Below are 27,832 nucleotides of genomic sequence, written 5' to 3'. Positions count from 1 at the left end.
TATTATTTTTATTATTCTATAATTCAGTTGATTATTGTCCATAAATAGAATAAGATAATTCATGTTACATATTAAGTAGCACTCCACATAAAAATCGGACAGACTGTAAATCATCGTTGGAAAGCCTACATAATTTTATTTTTGATATGTTGTTTAAAATGTCATAGTAAACATAAAGTAATATGTGGCTTTTCATATAACCCTTATTCATAGGACATAGTAATTATATAGAATGTACTGTAGAATTTAAAATTAAGGGAGACAACTCTGTAAATCACACTAAAATACAATAGAAACTGTTGGATTTTCCATATGGATTATCTTATAAGAGCAGATAGATTGGAATGAATAAATATACATTTCATCATATAGAGCTCTAAGGCAACTTAGTCTCAACAATGAAAAAATGTGTTTTGTTTTGTGTACAAAAGTAAACATGCTCACTACACAAAGCGAACGGGGTATATAATTGTCAATATATAGCGAATTAAAGATGTTAGGCAAATGCTAATTGTGTATGTTTTATAAGTACATGTATATACATTTGTACTGCGAAGGCAGTGTATGTCCTTTCAAACGTGTAAGGAATTACAACATTGCTAATGCTGATATGACTAACCAATTTCTCAAGAAAACTATTTATAAAAACAAAATTTCCATTTTATGAATGGTAATTACAGAATTACCGAACTGATCAATTCTTTGCAGTATTGAGAAAGAATAATTAAAAGGAAAGTCCGTATAACAATACCCAGTATTAGGGTAAAAACCGGAAAGTTAGAAACCACCTCAATGGTCTTGACTTTGTACAGGAATTTCAAAAAGACGGTTGGATTAAACCAGGCTTTTCAGCACGAAAAAAACTCTGCATCCATTACGGTTCATCATTTCATGTAAATATTAACACGAGTGAGCAGCTAATAGTTGCAACTAGTCTAAATCAGTAAATTCAGTCAAAATATTCCTTTTTATCAATTGTTCATGTTAAATCTGTATAGCTGTTAGATTTGTCTTGAAATCATATAGTTATGGGAATGGGGAGGCAGTCTTTGTGAAATCATATAGTTATGGGAATGGGGAGGCAGTCTTTGTGAAATCATATAGTTATGGGAATGGGGAGGCAGTCTTTGTGAAATCATATAGTTATGGGAATGGGGAGGCAGTCTTTGTGAAATCATATAGTTATGGGAATGGGGAGGCAGTCTTTGTGAAATCATATAGTTATGGGAATGGGGAGGCAGTCTTTGTGAAATCATATAGTTATGGGAATGGGGAGGCAGTCTTTGTGAAATCATATAGTTATGGGAATGGGGAGGCAGTCTTTGTGAAATCATATAGTTATGGGAATGGGGAGGCAGTCTTTGTGAAATCATATAGTTATGGGAATGGGGAGGCAGTCTTTGTGAAATCATATAGTTATGGGAATGGGGAGGCAGTCTTTGTGAAATCATATAGTTATGGGAATGGGGAGGCAGTCTTTGTGAAATCATATAGTTATGGGAATGGGGAGGCAGTCTTTGTGAAATCATATAGTTATGGGAATGGGGAGGCAGTCTTTGTGAAATCATATAGTTATGGGAATGGGGAGGCAGTCTTTGTGAAATCATATAGTTATGGGAATGGGGAGGCAGTCTTTGTGAAATCATATAGTTATGGGAATGGGGAGGCAGTCTTTGTGAAATCATATAGTTATGGGAATGGGGAGGCAGTCTTTGTGAAATCATATAGTTATGGGAATGGGGAGGCAGTCTTTGTGAAATCATATAGTTATGGGAATGGGGAGGCAGTCTTTGTGAAATCATATAGTTATGGGAATGGGGAGGCAGTCTTTGTGAAATCATATAGTTATGGGAATGGGGAGGCAGTCTTTGTGAAATCATATAGTTATGGGAATGGGGAGGCAGTCTTTGTGAAATCATATAGTTATGGGAATGGGGAGGCAGTCTTTGTGAAATCATATAGTTATGGGAATGGGGAGGCAGTCTTTGTGAAATCATATAGTTATGGGAATGGGGAGGCAGTCTTTGTGAAATCATATAGTTATGGGAATGGGGAGGCAGTCTTTGTGAAATCATATAGTTATGGGAATGGGGAGGCAGTCTTTGTGAAATCATATAGTTATGGGAATGGGGAGGCAGTCTTTGTGAAATCATATAGTTATGGGAATGGGGAGGCAGTCTTTGTGAAATCATATAGTTATGGGAATGGGGAGGCAGTCTTTGTGAAATCATATAGTTATGGGAATGGGGAGGCAGTCTTTGTGAAATCATATAGTTATGGGAATGGGGAGGCAGTCTTTGTGAAATCATATAGTTATGGGAATGGGGAGGCAGTCTTTGTGAAATCATATAGTTATGGGAATGGGGAGGCAGTCTTTGTGAAATCATATAGTTATGGGAATGGGGAGGCAGTCTTTGTGAAATCATATAGTTATGGGAATGGGGAGGCAGTCTTTGTGAAATCATATAGTTATGGGAATGGGGAGGCAGTCTTTGTGAAATCATATAGTTATGGGAATGGGGAGGCAGTCTTTGTGAAATCATATAGTTATGGGAATGGGGAGGCAGTCTTTGTGAAATCATATAGTTATGGGAATGGGGAGGCAGTCTTTGTGAAATCATATAGTTATGGGAATGGGGAGGCAGTCTTTGTGAAATCATATAGTTATGGGAATGGGGAGGCAGTCTTTGTGAAATCATATAGTTATGGGAATGGGGAGGCAGTCTTTGTGAAATCATATAGTTATGGGAATGGGGAGGCAGTCTTTGTGAAATCATATAGTTATGGGAATGGGGAGGCAGTCTTTGTGAAATCATATAGTTATGGGAATGGGGAGGCAGTCTTTGTGAAATCATATAGTTATGGGAATGGGGAGGCAGTCTTTGTGAAATCATATAGTTATGGGAATGGGGAGGCAGTCTTTGTGAAATCATATAGTTATGGGAATGGGGAGGCAGTCTTTGTGAAATCATATAGTTATGGGAATGGGGAGGCAGTCTTTGTGAAATCATATAGTTATGGGAATGGGGAGGCAGTCTTTGTGAAATCATATAGTTATGGGAATGGGGAGGCAGTCTTTGTGAAATCATATAGTTATGGGAATGGGGAGGCAGTCTTTGTGAAATCATATAGTTATGGGAATGGGGAGGCAGTCTTTGTGAAATCATATAGTTATGGGAATGGGGAGGCAGTCTTTGTGAAATCATATAGTTATGGGAATGGGGAGGCAGTCTTTGTGAAATCATATAGTTATGGGAATGGGGAGGCAGTCTTTGTGAAATCATATAGTTATGGGAATGGGGAGGCAGTCTTTGTGAAATCATATAGTTATGGGAATGGGGAGGCAGTCTTTGTGAAATCATATAGTTATGGGAATGGGGAGGCAGTCTTTGTGAAATCATATAGTTATGGGAATGGGGAGGCAGTCTTTGTGAAATCATATAGTTATGGGAATGGGGAGGCAGTCTTTGTGAAATCATATAGTTATGGGAATGGGGAGGCAGTCTTTGTGAAATCATATAGTTATGGGAATGGGGAGGCAGTCTTTGTGAAATCATATAGTTATGGGAATGGGGAGGCAGTCTTTGTGAAATCATATAGTTATGGGAATGGGGAGGCAGTCTTTGTGAAATCATATAGTTATGGGAATGGGGAGGCAGTCTTTGTGAAATCATATAGTTATGGGAATGGGGAGGCAGTCTTTGTGAAATCATATAGTTATGGGAATGGGGAGGCAGTCTTTGTGAAATCATATAGTTATGGGAATGGGGAGGCAGTCTTTGTGAAATCATATAGTTATGGGAATGGGGAGGCAGTCTTTGTGAAATCATATAGTTATGGGAATGGGGAGGCAGTCTTTGTGAAATCATATAGTTATGGGAATGGGGAGGCAGTCTTTGTGAAATCATATAGTTATGGGAATGGGGAGGCAGTCTTTGTGAAATCATATAGTTATGGGAATGGGGAGGCAGTCTTTGTGAAATCATATAGTTATGGGAATGGGGAGGCAGTCTTTGTGAAATCATATAGTTATGGGAATGGGGAGGCAGTCTTTGTGAAATCATATAGTTATGGGAATGGGGAGGCAGTCTTTGTGAAATCATATAGTTATGGGAATGGGGAGGCAGTCTTTGTGAAATCATATAGTTATGGGAATGGGGAGGCAGTCTTTGTGAAATCATATAGTTATGGGAATGGGGAGGCAGTCTTTGTGAAATCATATAGTTATGGGAATGGGGAGGCAGTCTTTGTGAAATCATATAGTTATGGGAATGGGGAGGCAGTCTTTGTGAAATCATATAGTTATGGGAATGGGGAGGCAGTCTTTGTGAAATCATATAGTTATGGGAATGGGGAGGCAGTCTTTGTGAAATCATATAGTTATGGGAATGGGGAGGCAGTCTTTGTGAAATCATATAGTTATGGGAATGGGGAGGCAGTCTTTGTGAAATCATATAGTTATGGGAATGGGGAGGCAGTCTTTGTGAAATCATATAGTTATGGGAATGGGGAGGCAGTCTTTGTGAAATCATATAGTTATGGGAATGGGGAGGCAGTCTTTGTGAATATTTTCCAATGTTCGGTCAGAACTTACAGACTATTGCAATGTTACTGTTGTCTTAATTCTTGTTACTCAAAATATCGAACGATTGCGTTCTCTAAACCACCAAAGAAGTCGTTTTTAACCCAAAGAGGACATCCTTCTAACAACTTGAAAAGAATATAGAAAATACAAATCATATATATTACAAATTTCTATATGCTGTACACTTGTTCCAATGAGTAACCTCCCATCAAAAGCATCCAAATCAAATACAAAGGATGATATAAATCCCATAAACAATGTAAATTCTCAAAGTTTCGATACAGAAAAAGAAGCCAAAATCCAGCACCAAGAAAATCTACCAATGGCAATACAAGGAATGAAGCCTTGGTTCTTTATCAATTTTAAAATTTGCAATACTGCAAATTTAGATAAATAATTATATGACATGATTCGTGGTCAGACAAGTCTGGCTTCTAGGAATAACTGATACAATGTGGTGATGTAAGAAAGGTCAATGCCAGAATATAACTTTGATATACAGTCAGTACACAAGGACTGCTGAGTTAGAACTGTGATAGTATGTAACGTACTTCTCTATTATAACCATTTAATTCGAAAACATCATATATCATACATGCGTTATTAATTTACAGAAAATCAATTACACCCTTGTTGTTATCGACTTAAACACGGAATTTCTGAAATTACATATATCGTAAATAAACAACCCTTTCTGAATGTGGCAGCGCGTGTATATGTGAATTAGAGCGTCGCTGTGTTTTTCAAACATCTTAACATGAACATGTCAGTATCACGATGTACGCCAAAAATGTTAGCGTGAGGCTGACCTAATCTTAGATATAACATTTAAAGTCTTTTTATTCATAGCGTGACTGTTTTTATATTTGCCATTTTCTTCGGTAATAAGATTGAATATTGATAAAACTAATTATATTGGAAGCTTTCATACAGTATATCTTGCTACCACAAGGTTGTAACAGTTACAGTAGTGTTTTGTTACCTGAGGCCTTATTGTCCCCAATCTACTAATAAGTCTTACAATTTTTTGTTGCAAATTACCAAACAAACAGGTAATGCAACATATGCTAATATAACCACATTGTTGCCATACAAATATCAATGTTAAACCATTGAAAACAAGTACTATCTTTACAAAAAGATAGCCGACGCGGCAAGTAAACATTTTGTTCTTTTAACTTATAATTTTCTATATTTCGCTCAGGAAATAACACATGACACGCAATTTTCGATAGAAGTTTTTTTGAACGCCACTAAGTTATCAGTATTTTGCCAATAAGGAAACAGAATTGCGATCATGAGACTTACATTTTCATGGAAGAGCGTCCTTTAGGTTGAAGGGTAAAAAACGAAACTATACCGACTACGTCGAAAAATGGGGGCTCTTGAACAATTTTATCACGAACAATCCCAGAAATTACAAGACATAGGGTAAATAATCATGCTAAAAAGCTAATCGCATCGAGGTAAAAAACACCTCAAACTTAAATGACAAAAATACAATCGTTTAAAACTAAGAATTTTTTATATCTAAAAGTCAAAGGACCGTAGTTACAATTGTAGCTCATATGACAGAAAACCAACGTTTAAAATAAATGAACTTGTTTGAAAGGGGTCAGGTGTCGGGTTGTCCACATTGCAAGCATTATTTGTTTTTGTTGTGACGTCCAGCGAGTTGTTTTACATGAATATAGTCGAAAAGTCGCTAGTTATTATCGTAATATAAACCATCGAATTCGAATCTAACTCTAAACCAGGTATATATAAACTACTAGCAGGTCTTTGTATCATACTTCCTCGTATGACATTGAACAATGCTACTACTGTCATTTTCTTATGTCTAATGTTTACAGCCTAACTACGTACTATGTAATAAAAACCCCCAAGGCCAATTAGATATAAATATTTCAATTAATCACTATCGAACTTTAGATATTTATGTCAGGAGGATCCATTTTTGTTTGAGTCGCATTTTGTTGGTTTGTTTTTGAACTTAAAAAAAATAATTATCTATATTTATTTGATTTTCATTTATCATAATCAATCGACAATAAATTTCAAAATTTTCTTTCCATTTCTCTCTCTTTAACACAATATGCCAAGTTCAATCTATCAATTAAACAAACAAACAGAAAAGAAATAGATTTCTTCTTCATCTAACAGTTTACGATTTAGATTCCACAATCATCCTTGAACTGTACTAATTGTACAAAATATACAGTTTAAAAGGCTAGGTAAGTAGACTGTAATAACGATTTGGCATCTCTTTCGTCAATCATGATAAATCTATGAAGATAATAAAATACCTGATGATTAAACTAAAGGGTTTAAGTACAAAAATCGAACGGATAAACTCTAGGCAATAGTCATAATGAAAATTATAGATAACAAATTGCAATATCTGGGGAAACACAAACCGAAAAGTTTGACATGGTACAGGCATCTCCTACTAGGTTTTTATTGCGCGTTGAACAATCAGCTAATACTACGGTTATATTTTCATATATAAAGAAATGTACCCCTTCCTTCACATTCCAGTAAATGAGAGGTACAGCCTATTGTGACACTTTAACCGAAAATTCTTTTATAAGCATAATTGCGGTTTCGAAATATCTGTAGATGGAGATTAATACCGTGATGACCTCGTTTCATGCCATGGTGTCATTATTGCAATCGCAATGTATTTCATTTGGTGAAATCCTTTACAGAAGAAACTTGTGTGAAATCGACTTTTGTCAGACTATAACCTACAAATTAAAAAAATCAAGCCTTTTTTTGTTGAAGGATTTAAAGGCCCATACATTTCATTTAAGATATTCAACATCAAAGTAAAATAAAATGCTCTAACAAATCAACATCCAATCTCTCAAATTAACAACTTTGTGAGTAAAGCTATCAATAATATCATTAATACTAAACTATCAAGTGTCAGTCTCTTTAAGAATCAAGCAGAAGTTGAACTATGGTATAAAAAAATACCATTTGAAAAACTTTTTGCACCATCAGAATTGAGGAAAAAGGCAAGATTTTCCATATCATTTAACTGAGTTATAATCTCATAATGCACTAAAACTTTCGAGATAGATACTCTGTCATAAACCTCATTTTTCCATCATTGTTTAAAAAATATATGAGAAAATCTAGTGATGCAGAGATGAAATATTATCTTTTTAAACAGTGCAAGAATCCTTAAAATAAAGTTAAAATAAATTGTCAGATCATTTAGTCTTTGACATGCACGCTTCTGATTTTGTTTTCAATTTTGCCTTGTTCTAACAAAAATTGCACTTTATAGTTCAAGAAGGGATCGAGTTCAATACTTATAGGATAATTAATTTGGAAGAGTGAATAACCAAAATATTATCACGAGTGCAGAAGAACGCCTAGATTTAACGAGTGTGCGGAACCTGTTCCGCGCACGAGCTAAATCCTCAAGTGTTCTTGGCACGGCAGGGTAAGCGTCCTCTAGTCATGTATTCCATTTTACGATTAGCGATAAAACGATCCAACACTTTTACAGATTTGCTATTGGGAGACAGTAATATAGGGAACGAAGATTCGAGAGGTAATCGAAATGTATATTCCAATGATAAAAACTTGATACGGAAAACAGTGATACACAACGAAGAAAATAAAATAACAAACATAACACGTTCAAAGAAACATAAGTTAATGACTAACCAGGATTCCACTAAAATCAGTTAACATGGACTAGGTGCTCTTAAGTTTAAAAAAAATATTTAAACAGACGTAAAACTTTGCTTAATCGCTGGACAAACAAATGTTTGCTTTGTGTAATAAACAAAACAGTCACGCCACAACCAAGTACAAGAAAAAAAAAACAATTACAATATGAATTTGGTATGCTCTTTATGCATTTCAAGAAGTTGTAAAAACCAAAATCGTCGAAATTTGGGACCGAATTCTAGCAAAGATAAAGATAAGTCCAGCCGTTTTGTGTCATAGTCGTTACTTACGTATCTATAGCTACCGTGTTGAAAACAAAGAATCAAACAAAACAAATTAAAACAAGACATACTAACAACTTCAGTGGTATGTGAATATAAACCGTTTGATGTTGTTTTGAAAAAAGAGTGTTAATAGTTATTGTCGCATGCTATTCCGACATTCAAATTAGAATTTAATGCTAATCAAGATTATGGTACTTTAATACGTGTAACTTCAAAATGGTGAGATTTTGAATTGGCAAAATATTTCAACCATATACGATGCTTTTAACAGACAAAAAGTAGAAACTATGGAAGGGAAAGTTGAAAAATCAGTTACCTGGTACCTGGCAAATCAAATATTTGTATACGATGTTGCCATAAATTGACATGGATAGCAATAAAAGGCAAAAAATGCTGACCTTTCAATAGAAAGGGAGGATATCAAAAGGTTGAATTTTATGTGACAGGCACTTTCGAGAACACGTAAACTGAGGACGAACCACAAGAAAGACAAATAGAAGCAAGAACCATACGAAAATTTCTTCTGGGGATGGATGAAATAAAGTGCTTCGAATGGACAAGCAGTTCTTTGTTGCTAAAAACACCAAGCTACTCGATGAATATCACGAGGAAGAAAATATATGAATAATATAGTTCATCAGTCATTTACGCATTAACGATTAACTTGGTCATGATGACGATTCATATTTCTGATTGAGTTGCAGCGATAACGAATTATAATAAGTATAATAGGTTTCTCCCGCGCCAATTAAGGTTCAAGCACCATTAACAGATTAAAAGTCAATTTACAGAAAGGAATAATTACACGAACATTGAAATCGTAAATGTATCTTCATTTTTGTAGCATCAAATTGTCCGTGTATTGTTGATCGTCATGCTTTCAAGTTATTTTACGGTTCTCGAAATTTTAATTTTATTTCTGTAATTTTCCAAGCATTTGTGTAAAAAATCTTGGAGCCATAATACCCGAAGTATCTTCAGTGCATTTTTATTACGTTATGTTTAAATAGGTCTGGAGAACTTAAGTAGAATCGATGTTAAGTATTTCTTAAGAGCAGGCATTCATAGTATAGACCCATAAACAACTTAATTACAAAAAAGATAGTATATAGCCTTTTTCGGATGTGTCGCATTTTTACAGAGTTCGCATGTTTCTAACAGAGACGGCTACTTGAACAATTTGCTCAACTGACAATTGCAAGGTAATTGTTGATTTTTAGAATTTATGTGTATAGTACAAACAAAATCAACAATTTAAAACTAAGAAAAAATGTATATCAAAATATTAAAAATTTTGATTTAATACAATAAATAAAAAATAATAGATATTAATTGATCAATCAACAGATTTGTTCTCATTCTGTTTGATTTACTTATAATTAATTAAAATATATTACCATTTCCAATTAAAGTCCTGTATAAAGAGTAAATTCTATAGCGTTTGGTATAATTATTATGTACATAGACTAACTTACCTTTCCAAAGGCGGATAGAGACTACATATCGGCAAAAAATGTCAAAGAGTGAACAATGGAAGAGTAATCAAGGGAACCAAGTTTATAGCGGTAATCCAGGGACAAAGACCAGACATGGAAAGCAGACATACACAACAAAGAACATAGAGTAACTCAAATCATACATACAAAATAACAAAAGCAATCAGCAACTCAGACGCCACTAAAAACTAGGAGCATGGACCAGATGCACCGGTAGGGTAAGTGTCCTCAAATTTGGAACAAATCAAAAACGTCAAAATCGAAACACATGACACAAATGTGAAAACAAAAGGTTTACATACACAATGTAACGACCCGAATGAAATAGGTTACATATAAAAATGAAGGTAAAGAAACAAACGCGTAACAAAAAAAAAACAAACTGAAAGCACTAGCAATATAAACTCCATCGAAAAAAAAACGGAGGTGGCATCAGGTGCCCCGGAAGGGTAAGCATGTCCTGCTTTGCGAGTGACACCCTTCATATTGCAAGTAAGTGTAATCCAACAAAAGTCTAGTAACAATAAAGCAGCTCTTCGACACGTTGAACGAAGACTATCGATTCGCGTTTGTTTGCAATCTTTGTATAACAGAACGTCCATTAATTATAACTACACGAAAATGTAAATTTGTCATTCTTAATTTTAGGGGTGAACTTGTATTCATGGTGTGATCAGTCTTCGTCGTAAGTTTGTCTTTGAGCAAAATGATTTTATAGTCAAAATTACTATTGCTACTCCAATGCAGTTAGAATCTTGGATCCAACATGGCAGAGAGAATGTAGGTAGAATACTTTCATAGTTGCTAAGCATACAGTCAGAACATTATAATTCATGTTGACTTGAAATTGACTGAATTCAAAATGAAGCTATACAATGATTATATTTTTTCTTTTATTCCATACGTAATGTTTATTGTAATATTTCTATTAGTCAAGAGATATCATCTTGAAGCTTCTGAATTTTAGAAATAATATGACACTAACTACCTCATTAATCTTCGCATATTCCTTGCCCTAAAGACAGAATTATGTTTATTTTAATGTACAAATGCTAATTAAGGTACGGTACCAAAAAGGTGTTAAATTCATGCTTAATTAAGAATTGTATATAAAACATTTACTCAACGTTCACAAAAATACTTCAGATTATTTACCAGTATCTAATTGTGAAATGTTCAAATATTAAAAGTATAAGCTTGATGTTTTTTTTTCACAATGTGATATAATGAAAAAAAAAGTAGAAAAGATTTGAATCACTTGTCTATATTTAAAACTGATGACTTTTCACCACTAACATGACAGTAAATACCATCTTTTAAGGACCTAACACAATGTAATTGTGTGTAATTAAAGTAACTAGTAATTACACGCAAAATTATTGAAAGTAATGCATTACTTTGCAATTACATGTCATTAAAAAATACGCTGAATTATACATAACGTTGAATTATTTTTTTTTTAAATTGTAACCAATTACAGGTAATTACTATTACATTTTTAATTACCCCAGGTCTGCATTTGTATTATAGTTTTCTCATATATGCTGGATGTGTCGACCAGATCGATCCAAATGTGCGTAAGTATCCTTACATATGCTAGAAGCATTGCCCATATACACATGTGTAATACTGTCTTCCTTTATGCTAGAAGCATTGATAAAATCGATACACATGTAAAATAATGTCTGCACATACGCTAAAATAACTGACAATATTCACGTGTGTGATAATGCCTTCACCTATGCTAGATATAAGCAACAAGATGATGAACGGAGACCTAATGGAAATTCAGAAATAACAAAATAATAATAATTAGTCAATGACCTATAGACACAAAAATAAATTGTCTTTGCATAAACCTTCTATCGATTTTCATGTACTGTGACGTCATGAAGTTGAAAATCTACTTAATTTGTTATACATGTAACGATGCTATTAGGTTTTTTTAAGAAAGTTACTTAGTATTTGTTTTTTTTTTTTTTTTCACTTTAAATGGTTTGTAAATTTGTCACATCTCAGTAGAATAATGCTTAAATATTTTTTTTTTTTTTTCGTCTCATCTAACCCAAGATATTAATGCTAATAAAGCCTCTCGTTCTTTTTTTTTATCACCTTTTAGTGTTTTATTTGTATTCAGTTCATTTCAGTTAACTAAGCAACGTCGTAATTTGTAATACCTATTTTATAAATCAGTATTATAACCATGTGAAATATGAACTTTTATTATCATTGAAAAAAAAAGCATCTGTAAGTGCATATCAATATCTCATTAATGGAATTTCCTCCAATTTCCGTAGCAACAAAAGCTCATAGGATTGCCGGACTCATATTACTTAATTTTTTTTTATTGAAATACTGTTTGAAGCAAAAATAACAAGAAAATCTGCAGCTATTACATTAAACATTCACACCATAATCTTTCAGAACAACCTTTCAAGATCAAATTATTCCTTAGATTTCAGAGCGTAATAATAAAAACTCCCATACTATGATCATATTAAAATAACGGGTAAAAATGAATTAATAATTATTTTCAGTCTGATTGCACAATTATGTCTTCATCTAATTTGTATCCACAACTAAAACAAAACAGCAACCATCAAGACAGAAGAAAAATGAATCCATGTATGAATAAATGACGTTTTAAGTACCAGTCCATATAAAATTCAGACACTGCCAATGGAAAATCTACTCACGTTGAAGAAAAACCCACCAAACAAAGGATGCTTTTTCAGTCTACATTCACATAACGATAATGATTTCTGCATCCAGATCTACACTTTTTAAAAAATCATACATTCACTTCAAACTAAAATCAATAACATGTAACAATATCAAGAACGATAACCCTTGCAACAGTGCCAATTTCATGTACACTCTATATAAAAGGGCAACAATTGTGTGATCTGTTACTGTTTCTGTATTTCAGTAGTTCAACTAAATTTGGTGGGTTTTGGACATGCATGAATCACCTCATGTTTGATTCTTTAGGAACACTACTACTTCAGTACCTTTTATTTAGAATTAGGACTCAGCCCATGGTAGAGGTGAATCAGATGAGGAAACCCCTTTGAATAAACCATGTTTAGTATGTCTCCATATAAAATATTTTAAGTAAATACTGTCCGTTTTCATACATATCTGTATTTTGATTAAAATCTAGCATATATGTCCCACTCAAATTAATTATATCACGAAAGATAATTCTTGCAATAGTCCTATATTACTCAAATTTTCTATGATATTTATTTCAAAAGCGCAACATTTGTATGACAAACTAGAATTGTGTATGGAACGGTAACTCCTCCTGAATCTGAAATATAAGTGAAATATTATAGGTTTTAACAAGCGTGTATCACCCTCTGTCAATTGTTTTCGGTATTCTTTTACTATAAAGACTGCTCCGTAAATTATCAGATTTTTTAGAATGCTATATCTGTGATATTTCAATATTCACAGATATGTAATTATTGTAACACGAATATAACTTGTATAGACATTATTATTACTTGCCTATAATGTCTTCAGCTTTTCCTAAATTATATTGGTAAAGATCTTCTACTTAATTCCATACTTTTATGGTATTTCCCTCTAATTAAGTCCAACCCTACCGGTTCACCTGTCCATGCTCCAGTTTTTAGCGGAATCCGACTTCATCATTTACTTAATAACTTTGTATGTATTATTTTTGTTAATTTAATTTGGTTCTTTGTTATGTTTGTCTCTTTTCAATGTCTGATTTTTGTCCCTGGTTTACATTCTTTTAATTTCCGCTAGAGTATTGGTTTCCTTGATTACTCTATCTGTTTGTAATTGATAATTTATTTGCATCCAGTTATGAAAGATACAACCGGTGTCCGTCAAGTAGCTTTACTCACGTAATAAACAAAGCGTTAAAGAAGAATAGTGTCAATATTGTTCACAACCACATGTAGCTGTGTAAATTAGCATCAGTGACCACTTCATTTAAATAAAAAAATAACTTGGATACATGCTTAGTAACGTATAGTTTGTGAATACAAAAGTACCGCTCATATTAATATTACAAATTACCGTTTGGTTCACATGTGCTTCAAGGACTTCTCATCAGCATCATAAGAAGCAAACACATAGAAAGTTCAAGATCGATAATTTTCTGGCAACACAAATCCAGTATATGGAGTTTTCATTTTACATTCGACCTCTAAAGTGTACACAGACCTTCTAAGTAAAGTGAGTTCAAAATAAGAAAGAAAGCTTTTGAAACAGGGATATATTTAGCCTTGTTTAGTATTATTGTGATAGTAAATATGTATCGTCATCACAAAGTGACTAGCATAAATGTTGTACCTCACAGATAAGTCAAAATATCTTTATTTAGATTTCGCTGTTTGCTTTTCTACAAACTCTGTACTAAACGGTTTAAAAGTACAGAATTGTTTACATTCGTGTGTCGTACATTCATTATAACAGTATCGATTCAGTATATTGTTATTACTTATTCTTGAGTATTATGTCATTGAACCATAGTTCAGATTAAAACATAATAATTATTGATCAATTAAAACTTTAAAATAACCCTGAGACTTGGAACTTCGTATTTCCTGTTTAATAAATAATCTGCGTGATATCTTGAACGTTGACGATATTTTTTGTAAATTGGGTGATAAGTTTTCAATTTTCATCTCAAAATGCACAATTATGTGTTAAATATTAAAGAAAAACTGCATACGACCTTTTCCAAATTCCAAATCAATAGAAAAAAAGGATTAAGGAATTCTTGTAAAGAATATACGTGTTTAATTGTCTATTTGTATTTTACGGTTATACTTACTAAAAAAGCGTTTTTATCCTATTTAGGTCCATTAAATTCTAAGTGCATATCAATTTTATTGCATTACACTTAGGTCAACGTTATATAACAGCTTATATAGTTTGTCCATCAAAGTAAATTTGCAAAATCACTCAATGAAAAAATTTGATTGGATGCTTGTTAAATTGTTGGACGGTTTTTGTTGTTTTATGTCGTTGTTCTTAAGGGCAGAATGTGATTGGTTTTAGAAAAAAAAAACATATGAAGCTTACCGTTACGATACAAATGCCCTAAGCTCCCAGCTTTTGGTAGAATCCAGATTGTTTAATAATTTTTTTTTTATTACTTGAGTTTATTTAGATTTTCCTAGTCTTTTATGTAAAATTTACACTTTCCTACACACGACGATTGTCATAAAGAGCCAGGTGATAATAAAGTTTTATATGTAATTATATACATCGTGGATATAGATTGTCTCCGATTCTTGTTTTTATGTTATAGTTATTTCTTTGATGTCTCTTAATTATTATTTTTTTAAATGTTTCTGTATATATTTGCTAATATCCACCGACTTTATTCTAATATGCTGCTAGTGCACGAAATTGTTTACTGTCAAATCTATGATTTGGGCAAATTTTTCAAATACAAAATAGCTGATATCTCTCAGACACTGTGTATTGTGAAGATATCTCTGTTATTTTTATTACAGTAGACTTTATAAATGCCAGATAGGAGATGTTTCGTGCATTTAAAAAATCTACAAATTTCACTTTTACATAAAAATGTATTCGTTTTTAACAGACACTGGTGGCAGACCAGTCCTTGCTTCTCATTTGGTTCTTGCACTTTTGAGATAAAAAATATTAAGGTATACAAGAAAATGACATTTTGCAAGAGTTGTCGTTCTAGATTTGGTTTATTTTTGTAGATGATGGATATATTCCTTTTCACGAAAATACTGTATATATCTGTATATAAGGATTGTCGTTAGGACGAAATACAGCGTATGTAGATCGATGAAAACATTGATTGTTCGGTGGGTTTTCCTGTACCATGCAACGCTTACATCAATGACAATATCTGAATTCGAAAGGAAAGTTTAGCGCGCCGTAAGACTTAGATTTAACCCACCACTTCGTTTGAAATGTCTGTACCAAATCAGGACCATTGCAGTACCAGCTGATCCAGTGGTGTAATATCTTTTTTGCCAGATTTAATTTGGACTTGACTTGATTATGAATCGGAGAAGTGTTCAGTAATTTTGTTAATACTCTTATTTTCTAAATGAATGGGTACCAAAATACAAACTGCGAATCATACGACAAAGTAATCAAGGGAACCAAGATTATAGCGGTAATCAAAAGAAGGTAATCCAGGGACAAAGACCAGACCTGGAAAACAGACATACACAACAAAGAAAATAAAGTAACTAAGTATTCAACTACACAACAATACACGTAAGCAGTCTTCAACACATTGCCAATGATATCAGAAAGTATTTTGTAATGAGTTTCAGACAGTACTCAGTATGTACAGAACAACACATTACAATCTAAATAAGTGGTGGAAACCAAATATAGACAGGTATATTGAAAAAATGCACATTATGTGTATTACAAATATAAACTCCATTAATTCTAGACAAAGTTGCTCTGATACGTGTACTGTTTCGCCTACTGATTGTACCGATATTGACAGATGACAATTTTATGCTCCACGTTTGTGTTGGAATATAGTACAAATATTACGTCATTATAGAAGCTTGAGAGGAGCGCTATGGAACCTGGCTTGAACCATATTTCCAATTAATATTGCCTGCATGTACCAATCAGGACCACTACAGCAGTTTCAAACTTTCCGATTTTTCCTTGTCATTTTGTCATACAAACGTTCCTTATTTTTGACGATTGCCTTCATTTTATCAGTTTGGTAAATTTGTTATTACCCTTCTTATAAAACGTAAATTAAAAAAAAATTGTCATCTTTGCCTAGAAAAGTACATTTAGGTTAAACTGAGGTTCAATAATTTATCTTATTTCTCTAAATGATAATTAAAATACAGGGATAATGCTAAAAGCCGGACATCATAAACATAATGACATTTCAAAAGGGCAATAGTGTAAATAAATATGATAGTGTTAAATTTCTGAGAGTAAAGAATACACTATATATGAAAGAAAAATGAAATACAGTAAAATTAAGTACAGATAAACAAACTGTCTGATCAAAGTAAATAAGGGGCTTTAGTCAAAGGTTAACATTTACTGTGACATGCAACGTTAGATTCGGGTTTTGAATCAAAATATATCGTACAACATGGTCAAAACAATGTAAATATATCAAATAAAAAGTTATAAATGAAACTTTTTTTACGATAAAAATGAACAGATATGGTGATAAAGCAACACATGCACCAGCGCAAAAGCTTAACTTAAAATAGTGAAACAGAGATCACCAAAAGATCGTCAAAAATTCAGAAATGTATTTTATATTCTGAAGACATTTTGTTATAAATAATATTATACTATATTCTATATTCATCAGAATTTGCAGTGTTACAAGTTTCAAAAGACCTAAAAACGCTGAGGCGTCATTCCCTGTATTACACATAGTAGAACATCTCGGCAATGGGTTTTGCTTACTTTTACCATAGTTTGGTTTTGAGTACTTCTTGTATAGCCCCGTGCAGGTCCGGGTGTTAAAAGAATAGGCCTGCAGCAGCGCTAAGCTTGTCGTAAAAGGCGACTAAATAGTGCTCAGAAACCTAGCCGGGGGCTAGGGCGCTCTGCCCACAGAGCAACTGGGTTGTGTGCCTCAGGTGGTGGAATGGGGTACTCCTGGTGTGTTACATGCTGGGGTTGTCAGGCTATAATACGAAAAACCTGACCGCAAACCATAGTGGTGCACCGTGTTGGGAAAGATGCCACGTTCCTCGCAGCACGTTAAAGAACCCTACTGTGGTATTCTCCCGGAGTAGGAACCATAGGGCTCCGCCACAGGAGGCTAAATTGCCCGACCCTTCCCACCTCTCCCTATTTCCAGTGGCAATCAGAATTTGTCGACCCCATTGTCCTTGTGTCCCATCCCTTTTTCATTTGATCATATCATGTTCATTTTGTCATCAATTTCATGTTCATTGTCTGAATATAGCTGAAATATTGCTGCTCGGACGTTAAACTCCAACAAACAAACAAACAAACTTCAAAATACAATCAATTTTTGTGTTTAGATCTTCCTACATACATTTGTATATTTGAATCTAATGCTGCTTATGAAAGGTTACTCCTTGTAACATGTGAACTGGTTATCGAGATTTTCGATAAATGTGATTGATAATAACAAATTAAATTAATAAATTGCAGGTCTAGGCATTGCCATAAAAAAACACAGGATGGCAGTAAAGAATGCTACTCGTATGAGACATTTTCGACCTTAATTGAGCGAAAATGATCAGTTATAGAATACGTGTGTGCGACAACAATGTATCGACAAAATACAAAGCAATTGTCATTCAGACGTCACAGGAACAAAATGCTATAATTTATTTCTCATTTATGGGTTCTAAACATTTCTTTTCTTCATTTAAATGTTATGAAACATGTAATCGATTGTTAGGTTTTAGCAAAACTTGTAATGATTTATTCAGAGCACAGCTGATTAAGGCATACAAATCAAAACCATTTGTAAAATGTTTGCTATTGTTGTCCAAAACCTAAAACTAAATCTGGTATTAATTACTCAATACCAATATTAAGACATATGATAATGGCAACATATACAACACACAGAAACATCGATATATATAGCAAAATAACCATGTCATGAATGAGGTCAGTGTTTTAAGGATATTCAATAAAATTTTCAAATAAACAAAGCTGAACTCTACTCGATATATACCTTATATATATATACAAACTCTTCATAATGTGACGACTCTATTCGGTACACTGCTCCATCGGATCAAATTGATACAGGGAAGATACGTAAACGTATAGAAAGGTATGAAAATTCCAAACGCTGGCCGAGTGGTCTAGGGCGCTGGACTTTGTGCAGGCGGTGTTGCCATAGATGTCACAGCGGTACGAGTTCGAATCCCACGGAGGGAACGACCAAAATTTGACAGTTCTAACATCGTTGGGAATTTTTCAGACCTTTCTATATATATATAAAACCTTGGGCTTTTCAGTGTATAGATATTGAAGATCCGTTAAATATATTACTATCTGCATTGATAACTTTAATATTGCTAAATAATGTAATATGCTCAAAAGCTTGCAGGGTTCTTATCTTAAAACTAAATGAAAACTTCATCACAAATGTTGAGTTAAGTAGACTTGGTCTTATAACAAGACCAATACAGATATGTATGGCACGATGCTTCTGTATACATTTGGTTCTTAAGTTGTACTTGTTTTTATGATACATCATACTACCATTTTATACTGTGCTATGTGATAACTAAAAACTATTAAATTATGAAACGCATAACACTAGCACGGAGGAACCTAATTTATAAAGTAATATACAAACATGTATAATATTAAGGAGTAATCTAGGGAACAAAGATTCTAGGAAAATGAGCAGAGGTGAAAAACACACACACAAAACAAAGAACATGAAATAACAGAGAAATTCGAAATTTGGCTAACGGTGTTCCTTCCTTAGGATCAGATCAGTTATGTAGTCAGCCTCATAAGAGTGACGGCCAGAGAGTATATCTCGCTATTTTCAAGACAGAAGCAATTCTCGCCAATATATCTGCCAAAACTTTATTCCTCTATGAAAAAAAGTTGTACGATAGCTCATGTTTTATTGCAAAATAACAGCAATATGTTTGACGTTGTTTTCTTAACTTTTTGACATGAAATTGTTTCACAGAAGAGGACGAAAATTCTGTTGGCGAGAATTACTTCCTGGCGAGACCTACTCCTTGACCAGTATCATTTCCCATAATATTGACCGAATGATTAATGTAAGAGAAACTCTTTTGAACAATCAGACGTACCTGAATCAAGGGAACCAAGGTTATATGAAAGCATTGCAAAAGTAAATAAAAATCAAAGATAGTTCTCATAACATACAAATTTGACGTCTTCAGTTTGGCTTATAAGGCCTTATCTGTCTTTTCTGCCTAGATATCAATCAACCTTTGCAATAATTGTTCTGAACTATTTTTAGAAATGACCATAGATTGGTAAATGAAAGGAAATTATTTCATGTTGATGCATGTATAACAAAAATGGAGTCCCAAGAGATTTCTTTAATGTTTCAAGTATGACAAATGTGCAGTTTGAATTATAAATTGCCGCTTTAATAACCAAAGCTACAATGTAATGTTTGTCCTTATATATAATTCAACTCATCGCATATGACATATAATTGAATGCTATTAGAAAAATATACAATTTTGTAATAAAGCGTATTGATATTTTATCAATTTTATTTGAATATGCGTTTTCAATTACTTGCACTACAAATCTACGGTTTTTATGGAAATGAATAATTATGGGGTTTTCCTTCTATTTTCAAGTCCTATTTTGTAAAGTGTTTATTAATACAATTATATATTCAGAATGACAAAATGATTCATTCAGACCAAGTGGGAAGAAGATGAAAAAAGTGGAAATCACTCGATGTTTCTAGGACAGAAGTGAACCCTTCCTGTGTACCTGGACCATGCTACCAAGTTTTAGTGGAGTCGGATTACACGTTTACCCTTCCGGTGTACCTGGACCATGCTACCAAGTTTTAGTGGAGTCGGATTACAAATTTCGTTGTTTCTGTTATTTTGGTTATTTCATGTTTTTGTTTCGTGTTCATTTTCCTTGTCTACCCTCATGAATGGATAACATTCGTTTAATTATCTGCCGATGCTGGTTCCTATTTTATTCTTTTGATGTCACTGTTACAATTACAAAGTTAATTATGCATGAACAGAACATATATTTAATGCGCCTTTAACGCTCCTATACCTATATCCTGACCTTATCTCAGACTATTCTGTAAAATGAAACAAATAATTACAGATATGTTTTAACCTTACCTATTGTAACGCTTGTATGACCACCATGGCCCAGTTGTTCAAGACTTTATCCAGTGGATAACTTGTATAGGTTGCACTAGACTTATCCAGTGGATAACTTGTAAAGGTTCCACAAGACTTTAACAGTGGATAAATTGCATAGGTCGCACAAGAATTTATCCATTGGATAACTTTTATTCATGTGAATCTTTTGAACACCGTGCTACTGATGGTTGCTTGAGTGGGACTAAGTGAGGTATACGGTAGTCAGATTTGCTCACAGTTAAACTAAAATGCTCAATCTATTAGATTGCGTTGTAAACAGAAAATGTAGTTGACAGTAGTATTGTAGTTCTATATCTTTAATAATATTTATCCAGATATTTTATTTTATTTTATTTTATCAATATTATATAAATCGGTATCCTTTAAATTATTAAAAAAAAAAAAACACGCAAAAAGCTGGATAAAAATTGTCATAAATTAAAACAGCAGGCATTACCAATATGACAGCGCATTTTAATCTTAATATTCATTATGACTTTTACAAAATATTTTAAGGAAATTATTAATCTCAAAAAAAATCTAACAATGAAAATATTCGAAGTATGTTTTAAAATATTGTGGTGATGGAAATATGTCAATGTTGGGAGTATTTATTATATTAAAAGTTGTTTTCTGTATAAATCTTACGGAGGGTAAAAGTACGAGGCTTCAGCTATCATTGACATCAGCCGGTGCCACGCACATATAAAGTACGAGGCTTCAGCTAGCATTGACATCAGCCGATGCCACGCACATATAAAGTACGAGGCTTCAGCTAGCATTGACATCAGCCGGTGCCACGCACATATACAGGCTATAAGATTCGGTATATATATATATATATATATATGTTTTTGATTCTGCATCAAAGTATGCAATTTCAAATGTAACGAGTATAGTGTGGGATAATTCACTATATGACCGGGTCATCTCATTGTTGTTTAAACAAATCATAAGTAAAATTATTTTGAGAATTTGAGAACATTCACAATATCACTTTTTCGTAAGTCGTAAATGGCAGATATTTTCAAGCGTTACGTCAAAACAAATCCCTGACTCATATTTTATAAGATATATTTAAAAAATAATAAGATACTTTTTTAGCAACACCGTTTACAGCAGATGAATTATAATTATGTTGAAATCACAGAGGGGAAAGGGGACTGGAAACGAGGGGAAAGGGGGACAGTTTGGTCGAAAAAGTTGGCATTCATGATATTTTCCCCTCTCCAGGTAAAAAGACTACTAGTACGAAATTGTTTTCCATAAGGGTCACGTACTTAGTGACTTAATCAAATACACATATGAAAACCAAGTTTTTTTTGCCGACCATGATTTATTGAATAAGAAAAACTGCGGCAATCACAAAAATTATTAATCGGTATATGTGTCACACATTTTGGAGAAGCTTTCATTGATTGGCAGGAAAATTGCTAGATCAGAGTAATAAATGAACCTAATTAACACTTTTTATCAATCATGTTTTGACCATTCAGCTTCTACATATTTATTATAGGTACTTGTTAATTACACGAATTAATTGATTGAACAGCATATCACAATGACTTTTACCATGTACACCAACGTATGAGGGTTCATATACATGTGCTTTAAATCACATTGTCATCATAGCTCTTGCAATGTATGAACACCATATACTGATCCAATCCCTTAAGAAAAAAAATTGTCAATTGTTTTCCCTTCATAAACAGCGTACTGCACTAATGATTAGTGGTTATTTGCAATTGGTACACTTTTAGTAGTTTGTTTACATCCACTAATACAAGTTTATCAGTATTTTCGTCGTTTGTCCATTGTTCTTAGTGCCTGATATTTTCAATTTCAGGATACCTCCGAAATACTAAAATAAATAACGGCAATTGTCAATGGCATCGTTACATCAATTTTTCTGTGACATCGCCAATAAACAGAAAAACATATGTGTTAAACGTCTAAACAGAACATCAAATCCCATCCTATCGGGCTCAAGGTATTATTTTCTGTATCGACTTCTGTGATATATTACTCAATAGTGTACGTTAGTTATCCTCTAATTCAAAAACAAAAATCATACACAGTAATTTAAATATGTATACTGACTGCCCTTTCGTTTCTTTGTCATGGTGAACATACTTCTAGTATTCTTTGTTTAAGAAACAAACAAAATATCATGTTGAAAAACTGACACAATGTCATATCATATAACCACATATCATAATTTCCTATATGTTTGCCATTGGATGATAGAACAAAGCGGTCGTATCCTTGGTATATTCTACAATGTTTAAAACTACTATGCTGAAAGTATACGCACGTTTGTTGGATTTCGGTTTTATTTTTTTTTTCTATTTTTATGTGTTTGGTTTGTGTGTGTTTGTGTTTCTTTTTATTGTTTTTATTTAGATTCCTATGTGAATCATTTTAGCTTTTGAAGTTTGAATTTGAAGTTTCACTGTTATAGTTCTAACTTTGAAGTTTCTCTATTATAGTTTTAATTTGAAGTTTCACATTATAGCTTTTGAATGATAGCAATCTATTTACAATATTTACATCTCACTATTTTCAACACGTCAACTAATGCTCTTTTATTTTATGAAAACTGTATTTTCCAAAAGGGAAATATCCATTTAAAATATTGTTTAAAAATACAAAGATTCTAACTTTTAGAGGGTGTCCATCGAGGAGGGATAAGGCAGTATTTGGCACATGCCTTTTAAAACAAAAATAATATATGTTGTGAAATGGCTCATTTAGTATGAAATAAGAATAATAAATAAGTAATCAAAAAGGTAAAATGTAACTAAATATAATGAAATACTAATAAATTGTATACAAATATAGAAATGAGGCCTACATTGTCTGCCTAACGACCTTTGCAGTGACAAAAAGTGAAATTTGTCGACCCAGACTATAGAGAAAGTTGACCTCCTTTTTTTATTGCCATATAAAACAAATCTAACACTCACGTTTTCTACAAATTGAATTTTGTTTGTAATAAACATAAATAGTTATAATGAAAATATACATAAAAAGCACTGGAAACTTTAAAATAAAAGGAAATAACATTTTGATCTGTTCATAATTTAGTTGCCTTGTTAAGGAACTTTGAACATATATTATGAGTTATCCAATTTTAAAAACAGAATCCCCTATCCTCTCTGCCGCTAATATGCATTTCAAATAAAATTTGAACAAGAAATTGGTTGGACCAAATTACCCCCGTGCCTCCCCCATATAACACAATCTGCCTGGTCCTGCATGAGTAGTCTCTAAAATCCTCAAACTCCTTCTGTTAATAGGACCAATCCAATTAAGGACAAAGATAACTCATATTTTATATTCAAGTAAAATAACATCAATGTATTAGAGTGATAGTTTGATCAAGGATTTCAACAACGATTTCAACAAGGAATGTCCATTGCATTTTAATCTACTATTTTATATTTTATTTAAATGTTAGTAGGATTCGGTTTAAAATTATATCTACAATAATAAATTACGGTTGCACCACTGTTTAAAGATAGAAACTAATAATTCCTACTGGTTTCAATAGAAATTGTAGAAGTCTGTATGTATCCTTGAAAGGTAAATCGAAGTAATACTAAAATAATTTTAATAATTTCCTCTTGATATAAACAGTTGAAAACTGTATAACTTCAAATACGATTTAACATTTTATAACAGTCTATATTTTGGTCAACAATTTGTTCAAGTTTCCAAGAAATATCAAAATATATATTTTACCGTATATGACAAAATGTTTTAACTGAAGCAAAAAAGTTACCATTCATACCTTTTTAAACATAAGTCAATATACAATATATGAAGCCTACAAGTCCATGTAACATTTGTCTATTGTTGTTTATATACATTGTATTTTGCTTTCAACTTACCATTGCCCCTTTTGAACTGTATGGGTCTTGCAGTGCTCGCCATAGTTTTGGTCTAATTTTGTCCCAAAATTTGGCACTCTCTGGCACTTTCTGCGATGCAAGTCGTGTGTGTCGATCGTCTTTCTCGAATTTTTCTATCATTTCCAATGTCTCCTCGTAGCTAATGTAATGTACCCAGCAACATTTCTGAATATCTTTGTCGTCTATATTCCAAAAATCTAATTCGCTTTTCCACAATGGTCCACAAACATGGAGAGGAACATGAAGTTTACCTGTTCGGTGAAAATTTAAAATATACGGAAACAAATCCGGATGACGGTCGAAATAAAATTCACGCTTTCCTGAAGCTCTTGCCTTTTCCGCTAATCGTGCAAGACGTGTTGTGTGGATTTTTGACAACGTGTTTAACCTTGTCTTGTGCTTTTTCCCTCCGACATCTAAAATTACACAATCGTCATCTTCATGACCGTCATCAATATCGTCATTTTCGTCTTCTTTTGATGACATTTCGTTGTCCGACACATTCGAATTTTCATCCGTTGTGACATTGCAAAATTTTTTTCGTGAATTCCCTCCCTGGTTTTCAATAAGTTTTCGTAACATAATGAGAAAAAAACAATTATTGCTGCATGTTTGGTTGCTATTTTATTTTCAAAAAAGCAAAGTAACGAATAACATATTTTCTGTCGTCCTGTTTTGTCTGTAAAGTCAAAATTTGTAACTGTAACTATTGTAACGAGAAAGAGGATTATTCTTCCCGCTAAAATATCATGCTGTTAATCCAACGAAAAATGCTTACAACTGCTTTCTACCCTCTCCTAACACTGGTTCCATGCAATTGTAAAATTCAATTAAATTCTCTTTAGCTCTTTGTATAATCCATGAACAGAAGCCGAGGTTGATAAAAGCCCTTTCACCATCGTTCCGGAAAGACACCAAAGACCTATCTGAATTAAGTAAAAACTTGATAATCAGTAATAAACGAACATTCTATCGATCCCTTAATAACTCACAATAACCAACCAAAATGGGATTGATTTTTCGATTAAATGTGAAAATGAACTCATAGTTAAAATGGACTAATCTGCGATGCCTTTCAAATGAACGGTTCTTCGATCAGGTGGGTGTTTTTTGATCGGATTTGTTTACAATTATTTATTTTGTTTCCAATGATTCGATACCGATAATTTATCTTATACGTCAATACAACATTATTTTACCTGAACAAAGAAATGCTTGGAATGTGAAAAGACAACTGAAAGAAGTTGATATGAAGTAGTACTACTTAATAGCTTTGTTCAATAGCAAACGGTTCATTTTTAAAGACAATATTTCAAGAAATTGCTCCCAATAATTTATTTGTTCTAAATTTTAGACAAATAATACGATTTGAGGAGAGTGGCATTTATGAATGTAAAACGGATGACATGTATGAATACTAGATTATTAGCGAATTGAAGGTATGTTGAATGTTCGAAGCTGAACACAAAATTTCTATAGACAAAAAAGTTATGTCAAACTAGATTAAAAGATTGTACACCTTATTTACTAATTCCGTATACTTTTCTTGTCCAGTGATCACAAGGCATCTGCATACAAAGACAATAATAACAACAAATTGTCCAATCGACCAAAGAAATAGTATATTTTTGTATCGCGTTAGAATTCTAATAAATAGGCTTCTGGAGCAGGGTTATTTTGCTACAAGATTCAAGTTATCACTTCAAACGTTTTATGGCCGTCATCATGACCTCGTGGATCGTTACGGTGTATCCATCTGCGCCATGAAAACTGATTTGTTCAACGTGTCGTAGTTTTCCTTTCCTCTTTCATCTACCCCGGGCTTGACTTTTTATGAGCAACTCAGCGGGTGTTTATAGAAAATTAGAGGAGGCTTATCCTTCCGGTGCACATGGTCCATGCTCCCAGTTTTTAATGGAGTCCGAGTTGCTTATTTGCTTTTGTTACTTTGTATGTATGATTGTAGTTACTCTCATATTCTTTGTTGTGTATATATGTTTTCCATGTCTGGTCTTTGTCCCTGGGTTTCATTTCATTTTGATTACCGCTACAACCTTGGTTCCCTGGATTACTCACTCTTACCAATCTTTTTTTTTCAAAACACTTTAGAAAAATAAATACATAAAACACCGAAAGCATTAACGACTATTATAATGTGCTAGTGTCTTTTTTATTCCATAGAAAAGATAAAGGGTTGTTGAGTCAATTGCATGCCTATATTCACATAGAATATATACCAATCACCAATTACTCTTTTTTATTTAAATATTTTCAATTTTAACCCTACATATAAGGATTAATAATGATCAAGTCATAATAAAATGTTTTCTGCATACGATAAGAAAAATTATTAACTTCATTAATGAAAACAAAATGTTCCCACAGATATACTTCTTGTCTTCTGCGCTTGCAGCATGAATCTTGGTCAGGGATAAATGATTTCGCCCTAATGTCAACGTTGGTCATTAATTTGTCTTCGTTTCGTTATTTGACTTTTTGTTTGTTTTGAAGGAGTGTCATCGTTCTTTTACCGTGAATTTTATTTTTATTTTATTTGTTGTCGAGACTTTCTGAGCTTACTTGAAGGTGCGTTTTACAATTTGTGAAGATCTTCTGATGATCTCTGTAAGAATTTACCATTTTTGTTAAGGTTAGAGGATGAAGCTTTTATTGCCTTTTATTGCCTTTCACCTCATCTTTTCCTTTTACTACTAATGCAGTGGTACTTAGAAACAGCAGATATCTGTCTGTTTGTCCTATTATGACTTTATTTATTTACAGATGATATTGATTACTTTTTATGGTATGTAAACAAGGATCGAACTTGAGTGCAATTCTGTCATATTTTGCAGAGGCCAGGGCGAGATGAGACAGTATCATGTTTTTTATTATCTTTCTTTTAATGGATAAACTTGCAATAAAACAAAAGCACTTTCTCATCAAAGCAACATTTGTGTATCTGATCATAGAAATTTAATGAAAATCAGTTCACAGTAAAAACGTTAAT

General features: G+C 33.1%; 1 protein-coding gene across 1 annotated transcript in view; it reads right to left on the bottom strand.

Moving 5' to 3' along the window:
* Positions 1–25,826, bottom strand: part of LOC148606088 (potassium voltage-gated channel protein Shaw-like) — a 30,574-nt gene extending 4,748 nt beyond the window's left edge. The window contains exon 1 of the mRNA XM_088545940.1: positions 24,805–25,826. Within this exon, the coding sequence (XP_088402066.1) occupies positions 24,805–25,407 (603 nt within the window). The 5' untranslated portion in view covers positions 25,408–25,826. The remainder of the gene's footprint in view (positions 1–24,804) is intronic.
* Positions 25,827–27,832: the final 2,006 nt, after the last annotated feature.

The sequence above is a fragment of the Perna viridis genome, chromosome 9 (genome assembly GCF_037379345.1).
Source record: "Perna viridis isolate PV_CMFRI_1.1 ecotype Kerala chromosome 9, ASM3737934v1, whole genome shotgun sequence".
Lineage (NCBI taxonomy): Eukaryota > Metazoa > Mollusca > Bivalvia > Mytilida > Mytilidae > Perna > Perna viridis.
This window is presented reverse-complemented; position numbering and strand designations above follow the sequence as displayed.